Source organism: Cajanus cajan, chromosome 9 (assembly GCF_000230855.2).
Source record: "Cajanus cajan strain Asha chromosome 9, NIPB_CcT2T_4, whole genome shotgun sequence".
Classification (NCBI taxonomy): Eukaryota; Viridiplantae; Streptophyta; class Magnoliopsida; order Fabales; family Fabaceae; genus Cajanus; species Cajanus cajan.
The window spans coordinates 4618329-4644813 of NC_138525.1; the positions used below are offsets into that span (position 1 = coordinate 4618329).

General features: G+C 34.0%; 3 protein-coding genes across 4 annotated transcripts; 1 reads left to right on the forward strand and 2 right to left on the reverse strand.

The window, feature by feature from the left end:
- Positions 1–482: 482 nt before the first annotated feature.
- Positions 483–2106, reverse strand: LOC109789499 (UDP-glycosyltransferase 92A1). Its single transcript, XM_020348465.3, has one exon. It carries the CDS (start codon positions 2048–2050, stop codon positions 581–583), a length of 1470 nt encoding a protein of 489 aa, XP_020204054.2. The 5' UTR covers positions 2051–2106; the 3' UTR covers positions 483–580.
- A 103-nt stretch (positions 2107–2209) lies between these two features.
- On the reverse strand, positions 2210–4497 carry LOC145951755 (F-box/kelch-repeat protein SKIP25-like; the record flags this gene model as incomplete). Its single annotated transcript, XM_083063721.1, has 1 exon — positions 2210–4497. A coding segment is annotated over one exon (780 nt), but the record flags the coding sequence as incomplete, so codon positions are not given.
- A 17195-nt stretch (positions 4498–21692) lies between these two features.
- On the forward strand, positions 21693–25559 carry CER10 (3-oxo-5-alpha-steroid 4-dehydrogenase family protein). 2 transcript variants are annotated; one of them, XM_020355099.3, is made up of 5 exons: positions 21693–21851; positions 22141–22258; positions 22492–22531; positions 23372–24123; positions 25271–25559. In XM_020355099.3, the coding sequence occupies exons 2-5, from the start codon at positions 22190–22192 to the stop codon at positions 25337–25339; spliced, it is 930 nt and encodes a 309-aa protein (XP_020210688.1). In that variant the 5' UTR covers positions 21693–21851; positions 22141–22189; the 3' UTR covers positions 25340–25559. The 2 variants fall into 2 exon arrangements, with proteins under 2 accessions (XP_020210688.1, XP_082919655.1); XM_083063529.1 differs by lacking the exon at positions 21693–21851 and adding an exon at positions 21936–22040.
- Positions 25560–26485: the final 926 nt, after the last annotated feature.

Sequence of the window (26485 nt, forward strand, 5' to 3'; positions counted from 1 at the left end):
TTTCTACCTTATAGAAACTATGAGATGATCTTATGAACACATTATATATTTTTTTTATCTAGATATACAATTTACAATTTGGTACCAAACAATAATTCATTCTTTGAGATTAATTTCATGTAATTTTCATTAAAGAATTTGTACATTTTTTTTCCTTTTAAAAAAAGTGAGAATGTTTAATTTGATTCAATAATAATAATATATTCCAGCATAAAATCAACAAAACATAATTATATTTACACTATTTTTTTTTATAGATAAAATTTATAATAATCGAAGTAGTAGGATGACACTTGTATGGGCATAGATCACATTAATCTTCATAGATATATAAAATTGGTCTGTATGAGTTAAATATATTATTAAATTCATCCATAAAATTTATAATTATTAAACTAAATAGTTAACATATGGAAATTCATTCACCATATATATTGTTTTCAAATCATCAATTAAAATAAATTGTGATATTCACAGCATCATTATCAGAGCCTTTAGCCTTATTTTAAAGATCGGAGTAGTTAGAAAAGTATCCTTACACAAACAACTTCATCATTATTCAAATTCTAAATGTAGCAAATCATAGAGCCTTGGATGATAAAATGTTTCTAAGAAGATCATCCATTTCTCTCACAGAAGACCCTTTTTCTTGACCATTCTCTGCTATGGCCTCTCTCATGCGAGCTGCAATCTCATTTGCCTTCTGCTTCATCTCCTTTCCCTTGCCTTCTTGGTCCATAGCTATTTCTATGACCTTCCTCACTTGCTCCCCAGAAATGACAGATTCAACAGATCGAGTGAGCTCCACAGCCACACCCATTTCCTCCACCAACATCTTCACATTGTATGCTTGCTCTCCAGCCAGTGGCCACCCAATCATAGGCATCCCATAGCTGAGACTCTCCAACACTGAGTTCCATCCACAATGGCTTAGAAACGCTCCCGTGGATCTGTGTGACAGAATCTCCAACTGGGGCCCCCATTTGTGCACCAACAAGCACCTTTTGCTGTCCCTCATTCTCTCCTCAAACCCTTTCGGCAACCATTCTGCCCTGAACTCTCCATTGATGTCATAACCAAAAGGTGGTCTAATGACCCAAATAAACGATCTCCCACTCTCTTCCAACCCCTCAGCCAACGCCATCATTTGTGAGGCACTGATCGTGTTCTGCGACCCAAAACAAATGAACACAACGGAATTCTCATCCTTCAGGTCCAGCCACTCCATGCATGCTTCAAGGGCTATGCCAGGTTCCTTTCCTACACGGTGTTTGGAACCCTTGAGTGCATCAGGTGGCAAGAGAGGACCAACACACCAAACAGGAACTCCAACATACTTCCTCAGAAGCTGCAACCCCAGAGGCTCTATCTCCTCAACCGTGTTGCAAATCCACCCATCAGACTCCATAGAAAGTGCAAGCCCTGGAATGAAGAATCTTGACCACTCATCAGTGCCATCAGCTGCTCTAATATATCTATGCAACTGAGTGCGGTGAAATCTGTAGTTTTGGGGGAACCCCGAAACCCAAAACTCATCAGAGTCAGTTTTCCTGTGGGGGAGGTTAGACCAGATGGAGACATAAGCCAAAGTTCCATAAGCACCACAAGTGGTGAAGGTTAGGTTCCTAGTGCCTAGGCTCTTTGCAACGTGGTTAATCCAGCCAAAGAGCACGTCAGAGATAGTGCAAAGGGGAGGTTGACCCTCTTCTTGTGTGATCTGTGACACAAGGGAGCGAAGGGGAGCCTCAAGGCTGAGTGAGGAGTGTAAGAGGTTGGCTAAGAGAGTGAGAGGTAGCTTCTCTGCGTTCTCTATGTTAGGTGGTAAACCTTGTTGAGCAGCGTTGAAGGGTAGCTCAGCAAGACGGATTCGACTTGAAGAAGAAATGGCAGATCGGAGGTATTGAATGTTGAGGGGGGTGTTGGCTATGGTGATGGTGAAGTTTGTTCTTTGTTCGATTTGCCTTGCTAGTGCAAGGAATGGTATGATGTGCCCTTGTGCCATGAAGGGCACCATCACTATGTGCCCCTTTTTCTTTGCTGCCTCTGCCATTGGAGCTTACGAGTGTATGACAATTCTCTTGTCTTGTTGCCAATTTAGTAAAAAAAGTGTATAAGATTAGGTGAAGGGGTGTTGGCCAAAAATATGTGAATCACTGCACTCCACGTACGCACTGCAAAATATATCTAAGAGCATCTCAATAATCAACTCCCAACTACATTAAATGGGTTCTACTGTACCACGTCACTCATAAACAACTCATATTATATTTTTACAACTTTTACTCTAATGACAATTGCTTATAAGCACCTCAACTTTTTTACGACTCATATTACACTTTTTGACACCTCAATTTTTTTACAACTCATATTTCAATAATAATAAAAATTACATAATAAAAAATATAACAAAAATTTTAATAATAAAAAGAAATTACATAATAAAAAAATACAAAAAATTACAATAATAAAAATAAATTTATTAATAAAACAAAATACCAAAAATTACAATAATAAAAAAAATTACATAATAAAGAGAAATTACATAATCATTGAACAATCGATTGTGCCCTTCTTCACGAGATCGATCAATCATCAATTTTTTTTCCTTCGACGAGTAGTGTTGTCTTCAAGTACCAATCTCGTGATACGTCCGATTTCCATTTTGGCTCATCTCTTAATAATAGCCATGCATGCTCAAAATTGAATTTTTCACCTACATCTTGCGAGTAAATTTTATATGCATTTGCTATGATGTCTTTTTCTGAGTTGCCATTTTTTTTTATCACGAGCTTGTTTATAACATCTGACAAATAATTGAACAGCTTTATTAATTCGAAACCAACGACTTTTTAACTGACCTAGATTTCTTACTGGAAATTGATTGCGATTGTTGTTGTAATTCTCCTTGATTCTAATCCAGAAACTATTTCCAGTTTGATCAACTCCAACAATTGGATCCTTCAAAATGTTGAGCCATGATTGAATAAGTAAATTATCCTCTTCAACAGAAAAACTTACACGTGATTTTTTTTGAGTAGATATTTCTTCTCCTTGTTGCCTTCCAACATCAAGTGTGATGTTCTCTAGCCCTACTTGAGACTCGGATACGGAACCAATTGGTGAATCTGTTTCGGAAAAATTTGAAGGCCTAAAAATTATATTGGGATTGGTTGGTATCGGTGGTGGATACATAAAAAAATGGGGATTTGGAAAATTATTATTGGTTGAATGTGGTGGTGGTGGTGGATACATAAAAAATGGGGATTTGGAGAATTATCATTGGTTGAATGTGGTGGTAGTGGTGGGTATGTAAAAAATTGAGGATTTTGAGAATTTTCATCGGAAGGGGTTGGAGGTGGTGGTTGGTTTTGTAAAAAATTAAAATAACTTTGAAAATTAAATTGATTGAGATCCATGTGGTAGAATATAAAAAAAATTACAAATAAACAAAAAAAATATTTTTTTTTGGATGCCAATAGTAAACGTGAATAATAAACGTGAATAGTTATTTTTTGAAATAAATTGTAAACTTGATAATGAAATGCAAATTAACCGAACAATAGACTGCAAATGAACTACACAATGTGAAAAATAGAGTGCAAATGAACTACTGAATGTGAAAAATAGAGTGCAAAAGAATTGAAAATTGGACATCAATTTATACATAAATGTCCAACGGCTCTTTAACGTCTCTCTTTCAACGTCTTTTTTTATTTTTTATTTTCGTTTATCAACGTCTCTTTTCCTGAGCGCGCCCTTGGCTTCGTCGACGACGAACATGAGACTTTCTTCCATGGCGGCGACGGGTCCTCTCCAGCCATTGAGCATGCCCTCGGGCATGTCCTTCCAGAAGTCGCGAGCCACGTCGTAGACGACGCCTTCTTTGGCGGCGTCGCCTTTGACGTTGACCATGCAGAGGGTGCCTCTCCAGCCGACGGCGTCGACGGCCTCGTGGCTGAACCTGGCGTCCCTGAGCTGCGCTTTGGGCTGCCACTCCCAGGCGGCGGCGTGGGTGAGGAGGTCCCACTTGTGGAGGGAGCGGGCGACGTGGAGGGAGAAGTGGGAGCCGATGCCGCTGGCCACGTAGACGGAGGAGCCAAGGGCGCACCAGCGGCGGGGGGAGAGTGGGGGGCCGTGGGACCAGGAGCGGGAGGGCGGGTGGAAGACGAGGGGCCGGGGGAGGGCCGGGGAGAGGTTGTGGGTGGTGGCCGCCAGTAGGAGGAGGCGCCCCCCCAGGGAGATGGACTGCACGGAGAGGCTGCGGGAGAGGAAGGTCGGGTGGCAGAGGAGGAGGGGCGGGTCAGGGGGCGGCGGCGGGAGGGCTTGCCAGGTGGCGGAGACAGGGTCGTAGGCATGGAAGTACAGTGAGGGGCTGTGGGGCGGGGCGAGCAGCGCGTAGAGGCAGTTGAAGGGTGGGAAGGTGGGGCTGTAGAGAAGGCGACGCCATGAGTGGGAGAGTGTGAATAGCAGCGTTGGAGGCACTAAAATTCTTCCTTTTCATAAATGTGGTCCACGTAGATAAATTTTAACCAATGAAATTCTTCTTGTTAGTGCTAAGTACTGTTGCTTGTACAAGCAATTCACAAAAAAATTTAAGAAACCCAGCTGCCATGTAGGACAAGTCCAATGGGAGTTTTTTAAAATGAACGTTGCTTATGCTTAAGGAACCCATTAAGCACCCTCCGTTGGAGGTGCTCTAACCAGCCTTTGCTTTTCGGTGTGTGGGACCGGATTTCGATCCTCTACGGTTGAAACCAAACTACACACGGTGCAGTGATAGATTCCACCGCTAAATATTATGAATTTAATTTTAAACTACTTTATGATGAGATTCATAAGTTAAACTGCATAGGATCAAATTCCGTGTGGAACCTGCTTCGGAAATGACTAGAAATGTCTTCAAGACTTATGCAATGTTCCTCTTTTCTTCGATTTTTATAATTGAATTTGGTTGAAAAACAGAAACATACATTCCAAAACAACAAACCAAAAAATAACATTTTTTTTTCTGTTAAATGTAGTTTTGTAAGTTGTTAACGCGACTTTTTGACCCCCCTAAATAAAAAAAAATTAAAAATACACAAAATAAATTAAAAAATAAAATAAAATTTATCGGAATAGATAGTTTCTGTCATGTAGAAAGCCACGTGGCTGAGAAAACGCATGGAGGTGGGCGTTTTTTAGAAAAAGTCTCCCCCAAGCGCCTTGTGTTGCTAATGTGGAGGCAGTTCAACTGGAAAAGAAAGAGCAGGGGGGCAGGCGTCTTCAGAAAGAGTCTCCCCCATGCTCTTTCTACGCTCCTTCTACACTCCTCCTACACGTGGCACGTTTGGGTTTGAATGAGCAGCTGGGGGAGGCGCCATCTGTTTTTCAGAAAGAGCCTCCCCCTTAGGCGCCTTGTACACGTGGCAGGTTTGTCAAAAAAAGTAGGGGGGAGGCGTTTTCAAGTAAAACCTCCCCCAGGTGCCATATGTTTACGTGCTTATACGTTGCAATGCGCCTCTCCCTCAGGCACTATGAAATTCAAAGTAGTTAAATGTAGAACGTGTTATTGAGTTTTACAAAAGTCACTTCTTCCGGTGTGGTCCAAGTGATATTTTATTTGGTGGTCCAGGGTAGTGCAAGTGAGTAATATATTTTATTTGTTGTAATTTTAAATTTTAATTTTTATAATATATTGTATGTTTGTATCATTGTTTATTTTGTAAAATAGAGTGGTGTAAAAATTTAATTTTTTTTAAATAGAATGATAAATACGTAAGTTTTAATTGTGGAACGACCCGTTTTGAATTTCAGAACGGCCCGTTCCGGTGGGTAAAAGTAAGGAGGGTTATGTACAATAAGAACGGCGTTTTGAAATCAGAACGGCCCGTTCTTATTGTACTGAAAATTTGTTTTTTTTTTTGCTCTGGAACGGCCTGTTCTCCTTTTAGAACAGGTCGTTTCGGAACTAAAATGAACATCTTATGAGCTCTTTGAGAACGGGCCGTTCTGATTTCAGAACGACCCGTTCTAGATCCATAGATAAGATAACTTTGTTGGAATTAGAACGACCCGTTCTGAAATTAGAACGGGCTGTTCCAATGCCCCAATTAAATTTTTTTTAATTGAAAAAGTTATATAATTTGATTTTTATAATTGAATATATGTATTTATTACAATGTTAAAAATTATGATATTATACTGATTATTTTAAATTTTAGAATTTGAAACAATAATAATGGAATATTTATTTTGATTTATATTTTATCAAGAATGTCTCGTAGAGGAATATATTATGTACCTGATAGTGACAAAGAAGAAGACATTGTTCCATCAGATGAAGTATTGACAGATGAGCAATTGTTGGCAATAATGAGAAGTGTTATGGTAGCTAAACAGGCTGAAGAAGCTAGAGAACAGGAGCCATTGTCTCCGTTGTCACCCCCTACACCAAAACTTGGGGATGATAATGACGAAGAGACATCTAGTGCACGTGACATTGGTCGTCTTATTCTTAGACTAGCTGGTTTGGTCCAAGCTACAATGAGGAACAGGGAATCTGAAAATCCCTTGCCAACACAACAGTTTTTGTCTGATCTTAACGGACATGCGATATTAGTTTTCAACTCAAACTCGTGGCGCTATGCTATTCATTATGTCAAATCTAGAGGTTTGTTTAACATATTAAGTTTCATGTGTGTAAATTTAATGATGCAAATAATGTTAATTTTTTTTTAACAATAGATCTACCTGAAGTGACAACATTGATCAATATCAACCACAATTTAGAAAGAGTCCCAACAGTTGTTGCTTTTGTGGAGTCTATGACCCCAACTGGAAAGGGAAATTATACTATTAATTTAAAGGTATGGTTAGTGAATTTGTTAAACATTAAAAGAAATTGTTTTGTAATTAATTGTAAATATTTATTTCAGGACCCAACTGCAACGATTGGTGTAAGCTTACATTACAAAGTTAAGCAACACTAACAATATGGGGAAGACATTGTTGTGGCGTGTGTGTTAATTCTGAAACAGGTAATATTTGTTGTATAATATTAAATTATATGTTATTTATATGTTGAATTGAATTTGTGTTTTTTTCTTCAGGTTGTCGTGTTTGCCCTCAACCGTTTCCGTGGTCCTTACTTGCTTAATATAACTAAAAATAATGTACAACGGGTGAGTAGTGTTAGTTAAATATAATTTATTTTGTAACTAATATTGTTTAACAAATGTATGTTACATTTTTGGCAGGTTATTCCGAAGGATATTTGATTTAATGAGAAAAAAATATTTGTAATTTAGTTTTATGTTTATTTCTAATTAGGATGGTTGTAATGTAATTTTTATTGTGGATTATAAAATTTAAATTTGGAGAATATTATAATTAAATATTGGTAAAATTATGCACTTCAGTTAATAATATGTATTTGTTGTTGTTGTTTTGTAATTCTGTAATGAAAAAAAATTGTTAAATAATGTACTTCATATTATTTTATTATTTTAGTTAGGCTCCATCTGCCTATAAATATAAGTGTGTGTGTGTGTGTTTTATGTTCAGACAGTTGAGAAAGAATAGCCTTTTAAGTTTCTCTTCAACTTAAGATAGAAATATTGTAGTAATGATTTCGAAAAATGGGTTCAGCAACAGTGTTTGCTCTTGTGTTTCAAAATGTTCAGATATTTGAAACTCAGTACGGTCTTGATTATGCCATACAAATGCCATCTAGTGGAAGAGTTATCAAACTTAACGAAGACATGACACTTGTTGATTTGTTGAATGAGGTACATAGGAGGTTGATCAAAGGGGATAGCAAACGCATAAGTCAACTTCATTATCGTTATCCAGTTAAATACGAAGAAGGAGGAAAGCAATATACTCCATATCCTTTAACCTGTGATGAAGATGTGGCATTCATGTTTCACAAATTTGCAGAAGACCCGAATGAATTACTACTGAATTTGTTTGTTACTTTTGAAGATCTGGAGCCTCAACAATTGCAGATGTGGAACATGACAATTCATTTGAAAGACAACTAAACTTCATGTAGGTTACCGTATACGTTAACAATCAATGTTTACTTTGTTAAGTTATGATGTTTACTTTTGCAAAGGACTGTGTTGTTTGTATCGTTGTTTATTTTGTAAACAGTCAGTGTTTACTTTGTTAAGTTCGTGTTGTTGTTGTTAAACAATACTTAAGTGTTTGTTGAAGTTTAAAAGTATTGTCTTAATTTGAATGTAGTACTAAAGTGTTGAAGTATGAATAATATTGACGTGTGTGATTAAGAAATATGATAATATTTTCCTTACAATGAAAAATAACAATTGAAAATGTTAAGCATAAAGTAGGTAAAACTAACGGCTTAGATCGCATCGACAAAATCAACGCTGTAGATCATCTCAAATTTAAAACAAACATTGTTCATGGGTCAGAAGTGTTGTCTCGTAGTAACAGGGGAAACGAACGGCGCTGATCGCACCGACAGAATCAACGGTGTAGATCATCTCGAATTTAAAACAAACACATTTCATGGGTCAGAAGTTTTGTCTCCTAGTAACAGGGAAAACGAATGGCTTATATCGCACCGACAGAATCAACGGTGTAGATCATCTCAAATTTAAAACAAACACTATTCATGGGTCAGAAGTGTTGTCTCGTAGTAACAGGGCAAAAGAACGGCCATGATCGCACCGACAGAATCAACGGTGTAGATCATCTCGAATTTAAAACAAACATTGTTCATGGGTCAGAAGTGTTGTCTCCTAGTAACAGGGGAAACGAACGGCTTAGATCGCACCGACGGAATCAACGATGTAGATCATCTCGAATTTAAAACAAACACTGTTCATGGGTCAGAAGTGTTGTCTCGTAGTAACAAGACAAAAGAACGACCATGATCGCACCGATAGAATCAACGGTGTAGATCATCTCGAATTTAAAACAAACACTGTTCATGGGTCAGAAGTTTTGTCTCCTAGTAACAGGGGAAACGAACGGCGCTGATCGCACCGACAGAATCAACGGTGTAGATGATGTCTTTTGTAGACAGATGTACTGTTCATGGGTCTATAAATATACGAATGCCATTGAAAATATTTCACCATCCAACTTATTTGTGTTTTGTTTATTTTGTTATGTGATTTGTTGCATAGCTGCTATGTTTGTTATTTAGTATCTGTCAAATTTCGTTTAAATCATGTCTTTCATTTGTGTAGTGTATTACAATGGTACAATTAACCAAACTGCTAAGGGTTGTTCATTCGTGGGTTGTCATAAAACAATACGTATTAGTCGTGGTATTGATGTTGAATATTTAAAGAATAAAATTCATGCAAAGTTACATCTTAATGCTAATCAAATTATCTCCAACATATAATGTAGATATTTACGTTCTCTTGATCCTGTATCATATGAAAGTGTTGATGTATGTGATGATGAAGATCTTGAGTGTATGTTTGATAGCTTTGAGAGACAATATAAAATGAATATGATTGAATTGTATGTTCATGTAGATGTGGTTGTGCTATCTTCAATTCATTTTAATGAAACTCAGGCAACCACTAGTCATCATGAATTTGAACAAACAACATCTTATCCGGCAACTAACATCCCTAATTTACAACCCACAAATGTTCCAATCTCACCACCAATAAATCATCCTGACTCAAACATTGATTTTGAGACAAACTTGAGTGACGATGATATCAATCTAGGACAAGGTGATGAAGCCGACGATTTGAATTCATCTGATACAGAGGATGAAGAAGATGTCAACGCAAACAACAATGTGAGGGTGCAATCACCATATGAAGTTGAACCTCCCCAGCCAACTGAATCAGGTTAATTTCAAGTTTTATTATTTTGATAAATAATATGGGTACTTACTTAACATTTTTTTCCATGTAGGACCCTCAAATAATCCATTTTGGACAGAAACTCCACATTACAGTTATATTGACTGGAGTCATCCAGATCAAGAGACTTGGTATCGTGGTTTAGATGTCCCTAATTCTTGGAGAGTTGGCGACGAACTGTATATTGGGCTTCGTTTTCACACAAAAAATGATGTACAGATGGTTGTTAAACATTATTCTATGAATGCACATCAAACTTTTGTTGTTGTTGAGTCTGGCCAAAGGGTTTTCTCTGTCAAATGCCCTAACAACAATGAAGGTTGTCCTTGGAAACTAAGGGCAATTATGTCTAGTAAATTGAACAACAAATGGGTCATCAAGAAATGGGGCGGGAGACACACATGTATTAACCTGATGCTATCTCAAGATCACAACAAATTGGACTCTAAGTTCATATGTTGTTGTATATTAGGTAAGTGCATATTTAACTTTGCAGTTATAACTTATCATATCACTTTTTCTAACATGGTTAACATTTATTTGTAGGCATGGTTAGGGAAGATGTTTCCATTTCGATTTCTCTAATTCAAGAAAGAATTAGTGGTCAATTCAACTATAAGGTGTCGTATCGGAAGGCATGGAAAGCCAAACAAAAGGCAATTGAGAGGGTTTATGGTGACTGGAGTCACTCATATGATCTTTTACCAAGGTGGTTGGACAGGATGGTTGAATGTTGTCCTGGGTCTGTGTATAAACTTGAAACCACTGAGTACGTGTCAAGCAATATAGTGGATCCAAATTTCCGTCAATTTCGTCGAGTCTTTTGGACATTTAAACCAGCATGTGATGCTTTCAACTACACTAAACCCATTATACAAATAGATGGGACATTTTTGTATGGAAAGTATCGAGGCACACTACTAATCGCTACGACACAAGATGGAAATGCTCGCGTGTTACCACTTGCATTTGTAATAGTAGAAGGAGAAACACTAAGCGATTGGTCATGGTTTTTGTCTAACATTCGTCGGTATGTTACGAGAAAACAAGGTATTTGTTTAATAAGTGATCGACACCAAAGCATCAAGTCAGCAGTGGCAAATGCCCAAGGGTGGCAACCACCTCAAGCATATCATGTATATTACATTCGACACATCGCTAGCAACTTCAACCACCGATTCAAGAATACTAAACTTAAAGAAGAATTGATTAAAATAGGTACTAAAGGAGTTATTGTTTTTTATATGGTGTACTGTTCAGTTTAATTTTATAAATATTAATACATAAACTTCATATATGGCAGGGTACACAACCAACAAGCATAAATTTGAAAGAAGGTTGGAAAGGTTTCGTGAGGTCAGCCCTAAAATTTGTCGTTGGATTGATGACATTTTCCTTGAAAAATGGGCAATCGCACATGACGAAGAAGGACGTCAATATGGACACATGACAACAAATTTGTCTGAGGCAGTGAACAAAGTCCTTAAGGGTGCACGAAACTTGCCTATAACTGCGTTAGTTAAATGCACGTATGCTAGGTTGGTGGAGTACTTTCTTCAAAGGTTAGGTCAGGCAAACGCTGACCTTGCTCTGGGTAAACGTTACTGTCAGAAGTTAATGGATGCTATGGAAACAAATCAAGAACAAGCAAGCTCTCATTTTGTTCGCAGGTATGATTATGAGTGTACAAGATTTGAAGTTGAAGAAATCTTCAATGCAATAACACAACGAGGTGGGAAGGTTTTCAATGATTTTTTAACTGAAAAAAAATGTGAGTGTGGTGCTTTTCAGGCATATAGATATCCATGTTCACATGCAATAGTAGCTTGTGCACATGTTCGTATAGATCCATTAACTTTTGTTGATGCCGCATATACTAACGAATACATCAAAGCGGCATATTCAGGTCAATGGTTCCCACTTGGAAGTGATGAAAATATTGAACCTAATAATGGACCTCGTATACTCCCAAATGAGACAATGATACGTGCAAAGGGACGCCCAAAATCCACCCGCATTAGAAATGAAATGGATTGGACTGAATCCCAAAGGAGACAACGATGTGGACATTGTAGGCGTGAAGGGCATAATAGAACTAATTGCCCTATGCTGGCTGAAGATGTTATGAATAACGCATGAAAAGTTTGTATTTGTTGTTTATTTAAAGAATAAAATTCATGCAAAGTTAAATCATATGTCAATTCTGGTTCAATTAAACTGTTCTGTTATACAATAAAATTATGACAACAACATTTACATTAACTATAAAAAAAATACAAATTACTTCTTCAACCTATTCTCGTAATCTCTGGAGCGTATAACCAGCGTGGTCCGGTGGCATATCAACTGTAAAAAAAAATTAATATTAGTAAACTAAACATTTAGGTAAACAAAACAATATAGAACGATCAATTATGTTTAAGTACTAACAACTTATTATTCAAATTACCTATTCATTTCTCCACATGTGCTGCTCATGGGGACTTAGTATACATTGCCGTTGTCTATGGCGAGCACCATGATCTGGGTTCCTCTGAACTACCTCATCACCATCTCCCTCAGGGCTTCCAGCTTCCGCTGCTAATGTTGCATTAAGATCATGCCCTAAACCTGGATTTTGGGAAGACGTACCCCCACCAAAAAATCCTCTTATCAGAACTGAGGGCTGTCCAAATCGATAATCCATCAAAGGTGCTGATGGAGAGATCATGTCTGGAACATATGGAGTAGGTGTAAACTGGAACATACTACCACCCGACATACTCGGGACATGACCCATCGACGCCGATGCCGGGAAATGACCTGCACCAGACACTTTTGCTGTGTCAAACCCAAAAGATGTGTCTTGTGCAGTACCATACACATATTGTGTCACATCTGCATCTGGGGTCAATGTAGTCAGATAATATGTCCCAGTTGGTGGCTCAGTCGGAGGAACTGGCATCTGTAAACCCTGGTGATCAACTCGCCTTCGTCGATGACTTAGCCCCTTTCTTTCTCGTTGACCCGCCCCAATGTGCTCCACTTGAACTGCGTCTGGTTGTGGTAATGTTGTAGCTAGAGTCGGTGTAAAAGGGAAACTCACCCTGCTCACCTCGTCTTGCAACTGCAAGCAGTGGCCGATCCTCTCATGCATCATGGTAAAATCGAAGGAATCCCTATGTTCTTCACTGGTGCCATGATACATGTGTTCCAAAACATCAGTCTACAAATAACATAATTGTCGCAACCCAAAAATTTTTGATCTCGCGACTAATGGTTTAGACATCCTTTTAAAATTCTCATTAATTAAGGAATGTCTGGCCACCAGACTAATCCTTAATTAACGATTTTAAAAATAAATTCATGGAGTCGCCACCAATATTTTACTCAAAACATTGGAAAAAGAAAAGGTTTTTTAAGATCCAATAATGGCCTTGATAACCAAAATTGGGTTCGGGGGTCGATTACGTGTAAGGAAGGTATTAAGCACCCCTACAACGCCCTCAATCGGTACCCTATGATGAAGTTAACGTGATAAGAATTAATAAATTAAATATTAAATCCCCTTTATTAATATTTATTTACATATTAAAAAATTAAATTATACGACTAACCCTAAAATATCTACATGATTGCGTTTGTGATGACAAAAAAAATAAGAAGTAAAAGAAAGAGAAGAAGATTAAATGAAATACCTCGTAACAAGCTTTGTTAGATCTTCAAATATGGAAAATATAGGTGCTTTGTGGCAACCTTTCACACTACAATGCCTCACAAAAATCCCAAGAAATACAAGAGAGAAAAAAAGAGAGAAAAAGAGAGAAATTTCGAGCTCTAAGGAGTTTTGGACGAAATTTTTGGGGTCCCTGAACTGTTGGCCGAGATTTCTATTTATAGGCATCAGACGTGGGCCGGAATGGCCCGTTCTGGATTCGAAACGGCCCGTTCTGGATTCGAACGTTATACCCTATTTTTGCACCCTGGAACGACCCGTTCTGAAATCAAAACGACCTGTTCTGGGAACCAGAATGGCCCGTTCTGAAATCAGAACGGCCCGTTCTGGGGTACAAAATTTAGGCCCTTTGATGGGTTTGGAACGGCCCGTTCTGATTTTGGAACTGCCCGTTCCGGGCCACTTAAAAACAATTGATTTGAGCTTTTGGGCCCTCTGATGTCCTATCTTGTTGATTGTATGCCCCGGACGAAATTGGGTGTCTACAATAATAAATATCATCAGAACACTAAATTTGTAAATATATCATAAGTAATTATTTAAATACATCCATAGATTTGTACTCACCACAAATCCTTCCTTTGCACTAGAAGGAGAAATCCATCGCCTTGTATGTTTCCTATACCACACCATGTATTCTGAGCTATTGCTCAAGTGTGGTGTATCACACGCAGGTTGTGTCCATACACGATGAAGTCGTGATTGCCACTCCTGCACAAATTGAACGTGCATGCGTGACCAGTCCGTGTATCCTTGCCTCTCAAGGAAAGATCATGCAATTTCTCCAGATGAATAGGAGGCGCAGGAATGTGTTGGACCATCCCAAATTGTCGCATGACACGATCTGCGTAATGATACTCGACGATGTGGAAATTAATCAATGGGACAGTTTACCTCCATACTTGTGAGTCCTCAAAACAGTAAAGAGGTAATGTAGGTAGTAACTCCAAATATGGTTGCCATACAAACTGCAAAACAACATAACAAATAAGTAGTTATCAATTATCATTTATAATTACAATTTTTAAATATAAATCTTCAATAAAATATTATAAATTAAGACTTACATCCTCTCTTTTTAAACGGTCAAAATACTCTCTATACTTCACAATTTTATCTTTTGTTTCCTCTCTAGGTTTATGCAAGGCATAATTCCACCTGTTTTAAAAACAAAAAAATCATTAATACTTCAACATACAAATTATTTCTAAATATATTTATTCTTAAATCGATCACAAGTAATATAGTTACTAACCTTGCCCCTAGAGGAACATGAAATGTAGATAAAGGTGGATGACGTGGTGCAAGAAATGGAAATCGATACCATGCCCATAATTGCAGTAAAATACCTAAATCACCAATTTCCTTGCGATCATAATTCGTGCACACACGCAACTCCCTATACATATTCGCTAGCACGCATGACCCCCAACTCATTTGACCACAAACATCCAGGTCTTTTAGGAAACTCAGGTATCTGAGGGATAAATACGAGCTAGAGTGATCAGTTAATAGATATCCCCCGATTATGCGTAAAATGAACGCTCTAGTATAGCGTTCCAACTGTTCCTGGCTATGTATATGCTCAAAAACATTAGAAAAGTGTCGGTCAATCCAGGTCATCCTCAATCGACCGCCAGCAAGCATTGACTCAGGGGGTGTCATGCCAAGAAGGCGCTGCACAAGAGCTCCCCAATCCATAGTCGCGTATCCAATAATGGGTGCCCCAGAGATCTTCAACCCAAGTAACATTGCAACATCTTCCAATGTGATAGTACACTCGCCGAAGGGCATGTGAAACGTGTGGGTCTCTAGTCTCCATCGCTCAACTAAGGCAGAAATTAAATGATTGTCCACAGGAAAGTAACTAATCTGCGCCATCCCCATAAAACCAGCCATCTGTAGAAGATCCTGAATAGGAGCTGGAATCTCAACACCACGCAACTCTGATTTTGTTGCTCTCCTAACCTTCAAAACCCTATCTTCAGCTCCATTCCATATATGCTCAGGTATATGGAATGGTTGAAGCCTTAATAACAAATCGTCGATAGGTCTTGCATGAATCATCTGTGTAGACATCCTGATATAATTAAACAAACAAACAAAATAAATATTAAACTCAAACAACTAATTACTTATAAATTTTATAAATGCCTAATTTAATCCCTCATAATAATTCAAAATTTTCAATTGAAACCCTTCATGACAGCAATCAGAACGGCCCGTTCTGAAACCAGAATGGGCCGTTCTCATTGCACAAAACGTGTCTTAAATTAGGTTCTGGAACGGCCCGTTCCGAAAGCAAAACGGCCCGTTCTGATTCCTTCCATTTTTCAGTAAACGAAACAACAAGAACGGCCCTAGAACGGCCCGTTCTACTTTCATAACGGTCCGTGCCACAACCAAAATAACAACCAAATTGTTCAACCAGAACGGCCCGTTCTGTTTGCAGAACAGGTCGTTCCACACCCAGAAACCATTAACGAATCAGCAATAAACATTTTCAATTTAAATATTTATTTCTAAATTTTAATAAATAAACTACAACTCATACCTGGATAACAACGTGCAAAAATAATTTTGTGGGACAATAAAATTTTTGTAGAAGCGTTTTCTCAGAGTGCCGGGAGTACAAGCGTTTTCTGAAACAACAATATTTCACCCTCTACTCTCCCACTCACACTTAAATAGAAAATGGGGGAAGGTGTGCCACGTGTCAAACGTAGAACAGATGGCGCCTCCCCCCATGCTCTTTCTTCTCCAACATGCCACGTCCAACAGAAGGCGCCTCCCCCAGCTGCTCTTTCAAACCCAAACATGTCACGTGTAGAAGGAGCATGGGGGGAGGCGCTTTCTGAAAACGCTTGCCCCCTGCTCTTTCTTTTCCAGCTACACTACTTGCCACATCAGCAACACAAGGCGCCTGGGGGGGGAGGCTTTTTCTAAAAAATGCCCGCCCCCATACATTTTCTCAGCCACGTGACTTCTTACATGGCAGAAACTACCTATTCTGTTAAATTATTTTTTTTAATTTATTTTGTGTATTTTTAATTTTTTTTATTTAGTGGGGTTAAAAAGCCTGTTAACGCGAACCAAACACCCAATTAAGGAATGTTTGTTTAAGGCCATCCCAAATTCCAAGGTTTCATTGATACGAAACCTTTATCAGGATTGTTCTAAATTGTTTTATTCAGATTAACAAAAGTTAATTTTATTTTATAAAATTAATTTTATAAATTTTTTAAAGAAATGATGCAACAAGGATTCACTTTTTACATAATATTATTAAAGATATAAATAAAAAATAATTGATATTATATTAAAAAGTTAATATAATAATAATTATTTTGAGACTTATTTTTAATCTAATGTGACACACACTATGTAACATAGAGTTTTTTAAGTGCTATCTTTATTAGATTTTTGTTATAATATATCAGTATAATATTTTTTACATACTTGCAAATCCATGTGTAATTTCCTTTTTGACACTACTAAATTTCTTTTAGTGGACAATCCTCACAAAGATTTCTTGGCATTCTGGGTTAGTTGAATACCTTTTCTTTTTGTAATAAATGTTGTTTAAATAGAAAAAATAAGTATTAGAAAGGTTCAATAAATACTAGCAGAAAAAAAACGTGGTCTTTAATAGCTAAACTAAGTACAAGTTTTTTTTTTGTCAATAAGGAAATTAAAGATAACAAAAGCAAGAGGAAAGGTGTTTCTAGGAAATAAAAATTCTTAACATGAACTTACAAAATATAAAACACACACATAAGCAAGAGGAATACAAGTCTTAAGTGTCAAGATATTTTCAAATAAATAAATTTATCTAATTGAAATTTCATTTATTTGTTTTTTCACAATCTTTTAGACATGTCACAAGAATTTTTATAATTATATTTGGATATACTTCTTCATAAAGTTTTTTAAAAAATAAGTTAAAATTAATGTATGTATAAATTAATTTATTAAAAATATCCTCATTTTTTTCTAAAAGTTTTTTAACTCATAAAAAAACTAATTTTAATCCATTAAAAACTTGTTTGTTATAAATGTGGATTTTCTCATTATGCTTGAGAGTCTAAGAGTATAAACGTTCCACAAATAGGTTAGGACAAATTTGTTTTGAGCAAAAAATATGATATGATGAAATTTGTAAATTTGAACTCAATATAATCGAGGTCCAACAATATTTAAGATAAGAATGTATCAACTCAACTTATTACTATAATATATCGATCTAAACATCATATATGTTACATCGTAGAATTAGATATATATATATATATATATATATATATATATATATATATATATATATATATATATATATATATATATATATATATATATATATATATATATATATAAAGGATTACTAACATACTCTCACTTATTTCTCTACCCACACACACATTTTTATTTTCTAATTTTTAAATTTTATACCTCCAATACACTTTTTTTTCTTTCAAGTTTCACATGTAATTCCTTATCTTTCATCCATTATTCATTTATTTTAGTAGGTAATTTTTAACTTTTTAAAAAAAAAAAATCATATTATTTTTCTCCCCCCTCCTCCTTTCACTTTGCACATTGATACTCTCACTCCCTTCTTATAGTTTTCACTCACACCCAAACCTTGAAACTGGTGCGTAACAATATTGTAAGTAGGTGCAACTTCTCCCACAATGTTGAAGGTATAAAGCCAAAATGCACATTTAATATTCAAACACTTCCTTTTCTTTCACACACCCCTTCCTCGACATTTATGTGTTCTAATTAGTTATAACTTATTTCATGAACATACTTTAGAAAATCATAACATTAAATTTAATATTCTAAAAAATATTTTCCAAAACATTAATTTTAATGTTTCAAAAATTACTTCCCAATATAATAAAATTAGCATTATGAAGAGTATTTTTTATAATTGCATTTTTTACATACTTTCATAAAATATTTTATGGAACACTTAAAAAAAAAACTTTTGGAATCTTTTTTTTTGAAAGTATGATAAATTTAAACTAAATGAAATATTTCCATTCTCTATCATTCACGGTATTCGATAGTGATGTGTGTAACTTGAAAAAAAATAAATTGACCAACTATTTTTTGTACATAAGTAATATTAAATAAATTACAAAAAGAATATAAGCTAAAAATGTAATTTAACACATTAATTCGTACCTTGTACTGAATGTAGGGAAGAATAAAGGTTGAATGAAAAATTAAAATTTTAAAAATTATAGAGTTAAAAGTGAAAATAAAATTTAAAAAATGAAAAAAAATAAAAATAAGATATAACTATCTTGATTGTCGAACAATAAAAATCAAGAATCAAAAATAAATGTTCCTATTTTTATTCTTGCCAATATCATGATTATAAGAAAAAAAACAGCAAAATAACCTTAATATTAGGAAAATAGCTATATTTAATTTAATTTAATTATATTTAATATATTAAATGATGTTTAAAGAATAATTAATATATTAATATTAATAATATTTATTTGGGTGTCACACATCATTAAAGAACCAGAATATTAATGACACAAGTAATGTTATTTATGTAATAATTTTACAAAATGTAAATCCCCTCAAAAAAAATTTATATAAAATATAAATATAATTTCATTTAAATAATATTAAAAAATGTATTTATTAAATATAATGTTTTTTTTCCAATTTAATAATAAGTATTAGTTTTTTAAACGTTTAATTTTTCATCTGTATAGTAATATATATATATATATATATATATATATATATATATATATTATTAAATAAAATATAGCCATCATAAAATTTAATATACATAATGTAATATAATATAATATGTCAAAACTAAAATATGATAGAAAAAAGTTAAATATATAAATATTATATTAATACTTAAGTTCAAAATTATTATTTAAATTAGTTACTTACATTTTTATTTCACGAATAATTTAAATTATATAACTTTTTTGTTGTGCAGATTATGAATATTATGTTATATTTAATTGTATTAACGCTAAATATTATGATAAAATTAAATACTGTAATATTATGAAAAGATATTAAACTAATTTATATTGCATTAACATTAAATAATATAATAACATTAAATATTGTTATATTATGATCTTATAAATATAGTTAAACTTTTAAAAAATACATGGTATATTTATTTCAATAAATAATTTAAAATAAAATTAAGAAATAAATTATTACGTGTACATAAGTCTATTTTGTTGTTTAATTTAGTTACTTTAAAATTTTTTATGTAAAAAATAAGGATTTGATAAAGCCGTTAAAAATAGATATTTCTTTAAATTTAAAGCACTTTATTTAAAATAATAATTAAGTATAAAAATTAATATATATATATATATATATATATATTATCAAATATATAAGTTTATATTTACATTTTTTATATTTAAAATATGTTTTATAAACTAGTTTCTTAAACAATAATGAAATAATAACATTTAAGATGTATATGTAATTGTATATTAAACTTCGTAATAAAATAGACTGCTAATTAATTTTTTCTCCAATTTCTACCCATAATTATCATTTAAAATAAATTACTATTTTTTTTTCTAGAATAAATGTTATAGAAGTGTCGAAAGAGGGTGTAGGGAGAACTTGTGGCACATAATATGCCCACCACAAATTGGCACTAACAACTCATTTTCCATTTTTAGTATCACTTTCAGTTCCAATTCAATTCTAAACTCTAGTAAATTGTGACGAGAGTTATTTTCAATTGTGCATAGCATTGTTTAGTAAAATTAAGAGACTGATTCAATTTTCAACAATGATATTTAATTATCTATCTCTCTTTCTTTGCCTAATATTAAAAAAAAAGGGTAAATGGTTAATTAGGAAATTGTAGGTAAACGAAATGCATAGAATAATATAATAAGGCAGAAGAGAAAGTGGGTAGTAGTTAGTTAGTAAATGCTCAACTAACTACTCTTTCCAGACGCCCTGCCATCGGCCCAAAAATATGTACTTCGCATTTTCAGAGTTTTTTTTTATAGTCCAGAAATTTAATTTCAAAATTATTGTTATTTTAATTTAAAATAAGCATATACTTAATTTTTCTTCACGTTATTCTCTCTTATTATTCTTCGTAACAAATTTTTTTTTTAAAAATACCAAAACTCATTATTTTTTGAGAAAAAAATTTATGTGTTGACAGTGTATTATTTTACGATATCATATAAGCATAAACTGTCGGTAAATTTATATTACATAAAAATTATATTCTTATTATTTATATAAGATTTAATGAATTTATTAATGTTTTTCTTTTCTCATGCAACAAAATAATGAGAAAAGGATTATGAAAGTATCAAATCTACATTGATTTGTAGGTTTTCTTATGTTAGTTTGCGCAAAAAAAAAAATCAAGTTATGTGTGTTTTTGTTTTTTCCTAAAAATTTCCAAGATCTAGTACATGTATGTACATTTTGTTTTTCATAGTAAGAGTGGGTAAGGGTAACTTCTCCTAAGATTTTCTCATTCCGAACCTTAGAGAAAAAAGATGAAGCTAACTATGGCAAAAAAACTTGAAGCATCATTTCCCTTAAACCACTTGAGCAAGATGCAACAAAAGAAACAATAATTCATATACTAATCCTATCTTTTCTACCTTATAGAAACTATGAGATGATCTTATGAATACATTATATATATTTTTATCTAGATATACAATTTACAATTTGGTACCAAACAATAATTCATTCTTTGGGATTAATTTCATGTAATTTTCATTAAAGAATTTGTACATTTTTTTCCTTTTAAAAAAAGTGAGAATGTTTAATTTGATTCAATAATAATAATATATTCCAGCATAAAATCAACAAAACATAATTATATTTAAACTATTTTTTTTTTATTTTGAGATAAAATTTATAGAACAATATGAATTGCTATCTAAGAAACTCTTCATAAATTTTGTATTTTTTTCAAAATTCATTTGTTGACAGACACAAATATTATTTTTTCCGAATCTTAAATCAATCAAATTCAATTTGATGAACAGAGACCAATTGGAATTTTGTTAGAATTTATGGTTTGGTTGTAGATAATCAGCCGAAACGGTTAGCTGTCCAACCCCAACTGCTTCACATTAATGGATGCATATGAATGCCACACCTCACATTAATTTATATATTATTACTATGGAAATTCAATTTTCTTAAGCTCACATTTCCTTTGTGTTGTGTTTGTGAGTAACTGGCAAAGCCAAACACACACACAACACAAACCTTCTCTCTCTCTTCGTCCAATTCAGGTGAATCCCCTTTCTTCCTCCTTACTTCTTTTCTTACAATTGGGTCATTCACATCATAACGTTCTTCCTCAAAGTTTGTATCTTTTGCTACCTTCTTCTTACCCACTTAATAAAGCTTTGAACTTGACGATTATTTCGTTATAATTAAGAGAAATTAAACGCCGGGTTTTCTGCTATGTTAACGTGATTGTAAATTCAATAGCTTCGTACAAAAACAACACTTTGTTGCATTGTGTTTTTTTGATGCTGATGTGAATCTTCGATTTTTTTTTTATTTTTTAATTTTCAGTCCTTGGTGCTGTTGGATCTTGCTTATAACCCTTGATTGATTCGCAAAGATGAAGGTCACGGTGGTTTCTCGCAGTGGAAGAGAAGTGGTTAAAGGTGGCATTCAGCTCGACGATTCTGTACGTCTTTTTTCTCTAAATTTCTTACCTTTTTTATTTTTTTAATTTTTTGCTTTTCATTTTGTCAAGTTTGTTGTTGTCATGGTAGTTTTGATATCTTAGATTGATTTGGGGGAGTTGGATTTTATTTAGATGACTCAAATTTTCCCCCATTTCGTGTATCTTATAAGTTGGCAAGTTTATCGTTTTCAAGAGTAATAATTTATGGTTTATTCCTTTATTTCTTTGCGTAGGCTACTGTAGCAGATCTGCAGGAAGCAATTCATAAGCGAAGTAAGTGAACGTGTTCCTTTTATCTCCTATTCCTATATATAAATTACTCTCTTTTTTTTTTTTTAAGTAGTATCTGAGATGTAAAACAACTAAAATCCAGAAAGTTGTACATGTGGTTTTAGTTATTTTTTACTTGTGTTGTATCTTTAACTCGTTATACCACATGATGATAATTGATAACAGCCTCTGATGTTCATCGATGTTTATCATTCATACTATAGCATGTAGTATTTATTAAGATCCTAGGAGCCCAGATACATAACGGTTATGATGTGGATAGAGATAAGGATTTCTTTTAAGAAATCATGATATTACACAACAATGATACGATACAAAAAATGCACTATAACAATAGCAAATTGGAGAACACTGACCCAGAACCCTGCAAATCGGATACATGTTTGACACCAATACTTCTTTTCGGAAGCATGTGGGCTGCAGAAATTAAGCTCTAACTTCTTTTTAATGATTATAGCAGCATGATAACCTAGACCTATTAGCATTAAGTCTTGGTATCATTTATTAGATTATTAGATCTGCAAGTCATTTTTAGTAGCTTTTTACTTGAGGCTGTTCTAGGTAGGTGAAGTTGAAATATTCAATGTTCCTCGACTTATGAAAGTAATCCAATTTTATTTGGTGGTGAAATACAAAGAATTATTTGACGACAACATTAGTTCAATCCAGCATCCAACTCCTGTTACAATTGTATGGTTTTGTTTTTCCATTTTAGTACATATTAAACCCTCCAAAGGAACAATGCTTATCTGTAAAAATATCTGTCTTTTGGAACCATTGGATTTAAAGATCATTAACATGCTTTGTATGTTTCACTTACAGCCAAGAAGCACCCATCAAGGCAGCGCTTGACACTTCCCGTCCAACCCGGATCAAAGGAAAGGCCTGTTGTCCTTAATTACAAAAAGAGTCTGAAAGACTTTACAAGTGGAAATTCAGAAACCTTAACTGTTGTATTCAAGGACTTGGGCCCTCAAGTTTCTTATCGTACACTTTTCTTCTGCGAGTATTTGGGGCCTTTGCTTCTCTATCCAGTCTTCTACTATTTCCCTGTGTACCAATATTTTGGTTACAAAGGTGAACGTGTCATCCACCCTGTGCAGACATACGCCTTGTACTATTGGTGTTTCCACTATGCCAAACGAATTCTGGAAACATTTTTCGTGCATCGCTTCAGCCATGCAACCTCACCCCTTTCCAATGTGTTTCGCAACTGTGCTTATTACTGGACTTTTGGTTCCTTCATTGCTTATTATGTGAACCACCCTCTTTATACCCCTGTAGGGGATCTCCAAATGAAGATTGGCTTTGGCTTTGGGATACTCTGTCAAATTTCAAATTTCTATTGCCATATTATACTGAAGAATCTTCGCAGACCTGATGGCGAAGGCGGGTACCAAATCCCAAAGGGCTTTCTTTTCAATATTGTTACCTGTGCAAATTATACAACTGAGATTTATCAGTGGTTGGGCTTCAACATTGCAACGCAAACTATCGCAGGTTATATTTTCCTCGTAGTTGCTACTTTTATCATGACCAATTGGGCTTTTGCAAAGCACAGGCGTTTAAGGAAGGTATGTCTCCTTACCTTCTGTATTTCAGCTTATTAATATTGTTTACAGTCTTTAGTTTATAAAAATATGTGAGCAAAATATATATACATTCTGCCTAGGGTTAGAAATGAATCGAACTGAGCTGACTCAGTTGAGCTCGATAATATTTGGTTTAGCTTGTAGTTAGACTTGAGTTCGACATGAACTTTTTTTTTTTTTTTTCCGGTTCGAACTCAACTTGATTTAAGCTCGCGAATAGCTTAGTTGAGTTTATTATTGGCTTGAATCACATGAAAAGAGCCCAATTTTTTGAATCCAATACATTTCAAATTTTGAATTTAATAGATTTTAGATAAAATGATTGCAAAAGTTTTTGAATAGACTAAACAAAATTTATTGTTAGATTTACAAAACTACAAGGTATATTATCCTAAAAAGACATAATTACAACCAAATTCTGCTTAAATAAAAATTAATTCACCTTGTACAAAATAATGAAAAACTCAATCTATAACCATGAAATCCAAAGATGTCTACTTATATTATTATTAACTTATAACTATGTTTTGAAGGTTATTTTGAATTTTAATAAAAATGGATTTAAATAGAGTTGATTTTATAAATTATATATTTATATGCCAAATCGAATTATATGTAATTCAAGTTTAACTCATTTATTTATCAAATTTATTTTTTAGCTTTAAGTTTGACTCGTTTGGTTCATGAACCAAGTTTAAGAAGCTAAATATCAAATCGAGTTTCAAACTATTTTCAAGTTGATTTGATTCATTATTACTCCTAATATTTCCACATGAACTTTCTTGCAAAGGATATATTCACGTACAGTAGAAAAGAAATAATTTGATTGTGCTTTTTCCTAAGCTGCTTGATTTTTAGACTCCATTATGATGTTGTTTCTTCTCCTACTATGTTAAACACATGGATTGAAAATTGCTGCTAGTTGAAAGAATATGGTGGTTATGCATGCCAAGGTCTTCTGGATTGGGATTTTGTGTTTTCTTTTTCCCTATTAGATTATCATTTTTATGGGGTGAAACCTTATTATATACTATAGATTGAACCAATATTGTTAATCTTTTCCCTTTTTTGCATCTTTCAATCATGAATCATCGTCTCTTTTTTTATTTTTTATTTTATATACCTGCAGTTATTTGATGGAAAGGATGGGAGACCTAGGTATCCTCGTCGATGGATAATATTGCCCCCATTCCTGTAGAAGCCATAGCCACTGATGAGGGTCACCACTCTGCTCACAGGATTCTGAGATTTAGAAATGTAGCATAATGGAATTTTGGTGATCTATTTTTATTAGATATGGATTTGTCTTGCAATGCTTTTGACTACGTAGTTGATTACGAAATTGTTGAATTAGTGTTTTGCAGAATATTTGTAACCATTTCAAGATTGTAGCACTACTGGGGATTCTTGTTTCTTAATCTTCTTGTGATGACCGTATTCATGTTTCTTTTTAATTTTTGTTCGCTACTTCCGTTACTGTTAAGTAATGTTTCATCAATCGTTTCGGAAAAATGAAACTTCAATTGTCTACGTCATAAACATGGCAATGGAGAGTCTTCGAAAATCAAAACTACTAATCTTTCTCCACATTTAGGAAGAAATTTTCGATGCTCGTGTATTACATATTCCTTTAGTAGTTATTATCCTTAATCATTAGTATTCTCATTTTTTATTTAAAAAATTAAATTGAAAAAAAGGACCATACTTTCTGGTTGTTATAATTTGAAGGAAAGGAGAACATAAAAAAACTTCCTCATTAAGGATGACAGATGATTATTTTTATTTCTTTTGCATTTTTTTTATCAGTCAGAACTTCACATTTTCACACAACAAAAGCCTTTATTTTCTGTCTGAATCTGACACAGGATTATGTGCATTCATTGTCGACTAATTTTGGGGCTTATCCTTTACAATGTGTCCGCTAATAGCTTCATTTGCAATTCATACTTAAAGATAGCAAACATTTTGATTCTCGCATTTTTTTTTCTTTTTTTTAATTAATATATATATATATATACAACCCAGTTCTAAAAGGAACAATTAATATAAAAAAAACCGCGTTGCCGAATTTCTTAACACCTCGGGTTAAATGATGCAAATAACAAATCATCACAATCCTATCAAAGGGTTGATTTCTCGCCACTCTATTGTGTACAACACAAAACTACTCTGAGCCTTCTGTTTGTATAAAAAAAACATAATCCATGTCTGAATTGTGTAAACAATTATCTATTATGTCTTTTAGATCCTATAGAATAGCATGAACAATCAGTTTAAATAGATTATCTTTTTAAAAAAATAAAAGTTTTGTAACCTCTATAATTTAGTTTTTTAATACAACTTT